The sequence below is a fragment of the Camellia sinensis genome, chromosome 2 (genome assembly GCF_055761805.1).
Source record: "Camellia sinensis isolate YWXY chromosome 2, ASM5576180v1, whole genome shotgun sequence".
NCBI lineage: Eukaryota > Viridiplantae > Streptophyta > Magnoliopsida > Ericales > Theaceae > Camellia > Camellia sinensis.
Window position 1 is genome coordinate 50,837,576 of NC_138962.1, and position 6,914 is coordinate 50,844,489.

The window sequence follows — 6,914 nt, forward strand, 5'->3', positions numbered from 1 at the left end:
TTAGTATATGCTTTGATACTTGGCAGTTTGACTGCTTGTATTGCAGTATGAATTTCCACAGAGCTTATCACTCATCTTAATCAAAGACACCGACTTGAGAAATGTGAGCTAAGTGGAGCCAATATTTGCCTTTCCCCTTTTCACACTTCCCTTTTAGTTTCTGATTTCCCCCGAAGATTGACAATCTCTTAATTGAGGGAGGCGGCCTTTGCACTAGTAATGATTTGAGCCTGGGCAACCATCGATATGAAGTTGTTCAAGAGAGGCGAGCTTTTGAAACAACTTAGAAGATAGCTTCTCCAGATTTCGAAAATCCCAGATCCAAGGATTGATCAGAGAGGTGGGCAGTAACTTCTCATCTATCTGAAAGCTGGACCCCGTCACATCTTCTTCTTCTTCTTCTTCCTCTACCACACTAATTGGGACTGAAATCTAAAGTGTTTTATGAGAGGATAAACTGTGCAAACCAATCTTCTTGAAGTTGTTGTTCCATTGTGAAATATTCATCCCCAGCTCTTGAAGAGAAGTGAGGTAGTTGATGGTTTGCAATCCGAGTGGCATACCAGGTAGGACCTTGAGTTTTGTGCATCCCCTGATATCCGAATATGTCAGATTTGTTGTGGAGTGGAACCATCCTTCCGGACTGTACTTCAAATTCTTACACCCATGCAAGATCAATCGACTGAGATTCCTGAGATTATTATTGTTAGGAAGGGCATCTAGCATGTATTTGAGCCTATCACAATCACTGATCCAAATACACTCGAGAGATGGACAATTAATTTCCATCCCCTCCTCTACTAGAAGTGCCTCCAACTTATCACACGTATGAATCTCAAGGTGTTTGAGTGAGGGCGGTAGCCGCCCGCCTTTGCACGATCTCAAGTACGTAAGGGATGGACACGCAACAACATATAACACTTCAAGATTATTGTCATTAAACTGTGTCATCCACTCAAATAAGGATTGTAGAGGCTTACAATCAAGCATCCAGAGTGTTTTCAGCATGCATAGAAAACCTGTTTCTGGAAAAGAGCCAAGACTTGGACACGTAAAGACTGACAACTCTTGAAGAAAAGTGAAGGTATGTATCAGTCATGGCAGTTTCTTCAGCTTTTCACAATTATCTATTGTTAGATGCTCAAGCCTCACAATGCAAGGGAGTCCCTCTTCTTGATGTTGCTAATGTTGTCCTTCATTTTTTTTTATCATCATCTTCTTCAAATAATGAAACAAGCTGGGGGCAACCTTTAATTTCCAAACTTTGGAATGCAGGGATATTGTGTTGCACTCTCGCCTCATTCTTCCACAGTGTCTCGAGTTCTTCACACCTTGTAATGTTCAATGCTTTGAGTTCAATCAGCCCATGAGTAACCCATTTCGGCAAGAGCTCGAGTTCCTTAATCATCCCAATGCTCAAGGAAGTTATTGAACTCGGATGCTTAGACTTTGCATTTGCCGATATCAGTTCATTATCTACCATACTCCTCATCTTAAGGACCTCTTCAAGGCTTGTTAGAGGAACGTCATTCATAGCTATCAAGGTGAGTGACGGGAGGCTAATGTTGGAGCCTTCAACTAGGAATTGCGGGCACTCTGAAATCTCTAGATTATTCAAACAAGGTAGATCCTTGGGCATCATTCCGTAGAGTTTGGTGCAGTCCCTAATCTCTAGATTATTCAAACAAGGTAGATCAGTAGGTAACATTTTAAGAAGTTTGGGACATTTTATTATGGAGAGACACTTGATACGAGTGAATGGTTGAACTTCCTTGTGATCTCCAAATGTATACCAATTCTCCCATTCCGGCATATCCTTAAAGCTTAGAGTCTCCAGTAATTGAAAAGGTTTGGCACCACCCTGTCCATAAAACTCACGACCGACATGCTTTAGTACACTCATTCCTTTAGTGTAAAGCTTTTTGAGAGATGGTAGTTGTCCGAGTGGTGGCAAGAATGAACAATTTCCACAATCATCTAAACTTAGCTTAGTCATATTGGAGAATAGAGGATCTCCTATCCAAGTTGGAAATTCTGTACCAAGGTAGCCTTTGATATGGAGCTCTTTTAAATTCTTGTGAGGTTGTAGCATGTCAAGCACTTCTGTTTCAACTCTTCCATCTCGTGAATCATTTGAGTTAACACTCCATTTCATTGATAACACATCTAACCCCTTCTTATCATTTAAATTCACCTCTCTTGCATCTAATCGAACCACCACGTTCTGTAACCTAGATAGGCAAAGCTTCCCCCAAAGATAAATTAAATTCCCTAACTCTCTTAACCAATGGCCACTGTTTTTAGTAACAATAAAATTGAACAATTTTTGAAGACTAGCCAACTTACCTATTCCCAGTGGCATTTCTTCCAAGGAATATGAATTTGTAACATCGAGATGACGTAGGTCAATTAGGTTTTCTAAGTCTGTTGGCAACTTTTTCAGTTTTGAACATCCTCTTAACATCAATGTTTGTAGATTGTAAAGAGAGCCTAATGATTCAGATAATTCTTCAATGGAGTTGTTGGATAGGTTAAGATACCGCAGATGTTTCAAATCTCCAACCGAATTTGGAACTTTTGTGATGAAATATTTACTCATATTGGGCACCCTCAAGTGTCTTAGCTTCGATAATAGATTAAGGGGAACATTGCTTGCCAAATTACAATCCCATTTTGAGTTTTGAGTTAAATGGTAAGAAGGTCCGTAAATGTATGGTTTTGTCAAAGATCTCAAATTTTTTCATATCATCATAGTATTCCTGCATGTAAGATGAATGTCAAGCTTTCTTTATATTCTTGCTCTACTCCAGATATTTCAATCTATCCTCTAATCTAAAACAAGTTTCTCTTGCAGCTACTTGAGCCAAATCATTGATGAGGTCGTGCATCACAAATTTAGAGCTTTCACCAGTACTTGATGGTTGGAAAAAAGACCATGACAACAATTACCGAAAGTACTCACCTCCTACACCTTCATTTTCTTCTCTCTTTGTTGCTGAATGAAGCACTCCGCCATCCACAACAAGACTAGCTCCTCTTCCTAAAATTCATAGTCGTTGGGTATTATTGCGCAGTATACAAAGCATTGCTTCAAATGCGAAGGGAGATCATGATAGTTTAATCTCAAAGTAAGAAGGATGTCACTTTCTTGATGTGGTAAATCCCATATTTTACTGCACAATACATTAACCTATTTCTCATGTCGTTCTTTACAACGTAAAAGGCCACTGAGTGTCTTATCAGCAAGAGGCAAACCTTTACATTTCCCCACAATTTTCTTACCAATTGACATCAAATTTGGACTTTCATCAATACTTCTATTTTCAAAGGCATGTTGTGCAAACAACGACCAACAATCTTCATTTGATAGGACCTCAATGTCATGAAGTTCAACAACTCCCATCATTCTTGCAACATCTCTGTTACGTGTAGTCACCACAACTTTACTCCCTTGAGCTCCATCACTGAAAGGTTTTTTCAAAACATTCCAGTCATTATATTTTTTCTTCCAGGCATCATCTAAAACAATTAAGAACTTCCTTCCAGCCAAAGCCTTCTACAGTTGAACTTGAGCTCGATCCAAGTTATTAAAACTACATGATTGGGAAGTGACTGAATTATAAATAGCTTTTATTATTCTCAGAATGTCAAACTCATCTGATACACAAGCCCATTGTCACAAGCTGCTAAATTTCCTATGGCAAAAATCCCCTACATGGGAGCTTGGGAGCATAGAGGTCAATGGAAGGATCTAGAACTTCCTAGCTCATTCTAACACTTGAAGAGAACATAGAGGATTCTAGAACATCCTTGAGTATTCAAGACACTTGTACATACTAGACTTGTAAATGTCCTGTATAGATATTTCTAAAGCATTCTAGAATATTCTTGTCGCTTGTAAGAAAAGCTTCCAAGAGAAGCTTCTCCATGTATTTCTTAGTGGCTTCTAGAGTGTTCTATGAGAGGTCAAGAGTGCCTATAAGTAGGGGAGGAGCTCATTTGCTCCAAGCCATCTAAGAGTTGTACAAATTCTCTCAAGAGTAAAATACAAGGCATTTTCTCAAACTCTCTTGTGTTTCTCTTACTTCTCTTTCTTACAAGTTGTGAGTTATGCTGACTTAGCACTACTAGCCAAGCTCGAGAGTGACTAAGTTCACTATGTGCTAGAGAATAAGCAAGACCGTGACACGTGGTATCAGAGCCAAGTTCTGACAAAGGAAGAGAAGGCAACAATGTCATCTGGTATAGAGGAGACTAAGTTTGAGCAAGCCCGTGGAAGGGAACCCACGAAGGGAAGGAAGGATAAGTCACGAGATGTTGTTACCGCCATAGAAACACGACTTTCCAAGGTGGAGCTTGTCGTGGGTGACTCAAGAGAGCGTCTTGATATGTTGGAGCAAAGCCTTAAACATGAGGTGGAGGGTCTTAAGGGGGAGATCAAGGAACTCCATGATGGCATGCTTTCCACCATTAATTCTGTGGCATATGATGCTCAAGTGGCCAATGATTCCTTCCAAGCCAAGGTGTTGGAGATGCTCGCATAGTTTGAAACTCGCTTGGAGGAGGTGCACCTAGACGTGGCAATGTGCAAGAAGGCCATAGCCGAGAGAGCTGTGACCTTGCCGGGGACATCTAAGGTGGAGATACCAAAGCCAAAACCTTTTGATGGAAAGATGGATGCCAAAGGGGTAGACAACTACTTGTGGCACATGGAGAGGTATTTCAAAGCTATGGCGATAATTGAAGAAGATGCCAAGGTATGGACCGCAGTCCTTTACCTCATCGACATAGCAATACTATAGTGGCGTAGAAGGCATGCTGACATTGAGAAAGGTACATGCACCATAGCCACTTGGGATGATTTTAAGAAAGAACTTAAGAAACAATTCAATCCCAAGGATGTGACCTATCAAGCTAGAAAGAGCTTGAAGAAACTTAAGCACACATCATCTATTTGGGACTATGTAAAAGAATTCTCTACTCTCATGCTTGAGGTCTCGAGTATGATTGATGAAGAATTACTCTTCAACTTCTTGGACAACTTACAACCACAGGCGGAGCAAGAACTGCATCGCTGCGGAGTGCAGGATCTTGCCTCGGCTATGGCTATAGCGGAATCCCTCATTGAGTATAAAAGGGGAGACAATAAGGCCAAGACATCCTAGGGAAATCCTAGTAAAGGTGAGGGAAATAAGGACAAGGTCTTCTAACACAAGGAAGGGCATGGCAAGCCCCCTACTGTCAAAGAGGGTAAAGACAAAACTAGAGACTACAAAGGCAAGTTCAAGCCCAAGACTAACTACTTCTTGTGTGATGGACCACACTAGGCAAAAGATTGTCCTAAGAGGCAGGCCCTCAATGCCATGATTGAAGAAAGGGAAAAAGAGGAGACTCCCCACATGGGATCTCTATAGCTTCTCAATGCCATCAAGTCAAAATCAGCTACATCGACCCAAAGGGATAAGGGCCTAATGTATATGAAAGTGTGCCTCAATAGGAAGCCCACTCATGCTATGGTGGACACTGGAGCTACACATAACTTTATCTCTGTGGATGAGGCAAAAAGGCTGGAACTCAAACCCACCAAGGAATCTGGTTGGCTTAAAGCTGTCAATTCGGAGGTTAGACCCCTGCATGGAGTGGCACGCGAAGTGGACATAGTCATTGGAGTGTAGACACCCCATTTTTGATCACCTTTAAGACTTGGGCGCCTTTGGTTGAACACTCAATGATGAAAAGTTACGCTGTATAATTATTCAAATTCTTCAGCAAAAGGTTTCAATTTTTGAGCTTCTAATGCCAAACTTACACTCCATTTTGACCAAAACTATTTTAGACCTTAAAACCCTCTTTTTCAAAATATTTTTCTGAATGTTTTTACGATGTTCCGAGACTCACATTTCGTTTAAAATATTGCACTTTTCGGTAAAATGAGTAAGGACAAGGTGGAAATAAATGCAAGGGAAGTGAACTTTTTGAAAAATATTTAAAAACATCTTATTTATAGGGTTGGAGTTGGAGGAAATAGGAGGGGTTGGAGGAAAACTAGTTTAGGAAAAGGTTGAACATCAAACCATTAAGAAAGAAATTAGTATCCTTCACTAAATTAGGCATATCTCTTTGTACAGTTAGAATTTAGATGTAAGGCCACTACCATGGGAAATTAGACTTCCGGGGCTTCAATTTTGACTCAATAATCACCTAAAACCGAGTCCAAATGAGGGAGATATGGCCGTTTGAAGTTGGGCATCAATCCGTTAAGAAAGAAATTAGAAGCCTTCATTAAATTAGGCATGTCTCTTTTTACACTTATAATTTAGTTATGAGGCCACCACCATTGGAAATTAGACTTCTGTGGCTTCAATTTAAACTCAAGATTCACTTGCAACCGAGTTCGGATGAAGGAGATATACCCATTTGAAATCGGGCTTGAGAGCAGTTTTTTGTCGCAGGCCATACAAATCATTGGCCGGTTGGCTAGGTGTCCCAACAGGTAGATATTTTGCTGCCAGCTGTCCCCCCCATGTGCATGCCTTACACCAGCTGTCTCTATACAGATATTTCCTACTGAGGCACCTATTTTTCTATATATACTTGACCATTTCTCATGGTTTTAGGTTAGAAAAAATTCCTAAGTGCTCAAAACTTGTGAAACACTCTCCCTCTCTATCTTGCAATATACATACACTCTATATACACTTCCTAAACCAAATTTTTGAGTCTCCTTGTTGAGGTTCTTGAGCTAAAATCTCAGCCCTTGAGAGTGAAAGTCTTGTGGTTTGTGAATAAAAGAGTAACCTCTCTTCAAGAGGTATAACTTTGGCCATCTTTACACTACTTTTTCCTTCTCTTTTCTTTCTATTTTTATACTATTTTTAGACTGTTTTTGTCATGACCCAAACCCGTCCCTATGG

General features: G+C 40.3%; 1 protein-coding gene across 1 annotated transcript; it reads right to left on the reverse strand.

Moving 5' to 3' along the window:
- Positions 1-1,195: 1,195 nt before the first annotated feature.
- LOC145813637 (putative disease resistance protein At3g14460) lies at positions 1,196-2,599 on the reverse strand. Its single transcript, XM_082909318.1, has one exon. It carries the CDS (start codon positions 2,597-2,599, stop codon positions 1,196-1,198), a length of 1,404 nt encoding a protein of 467 aa, XP_082765444.1.
- Positions 2,600-6,914: the final 4,315 nt, after the last annotated feature.

Excerpts from the sequence above, each read along its gene's own strand:
- LOC145813637 (XM_082909318.1), bottom strand. The coding sequence starts at position 2,599 with ATGAGTAAATATTTCATCACAAAAGTTCCAAATTCGGTTGGAGATTTG.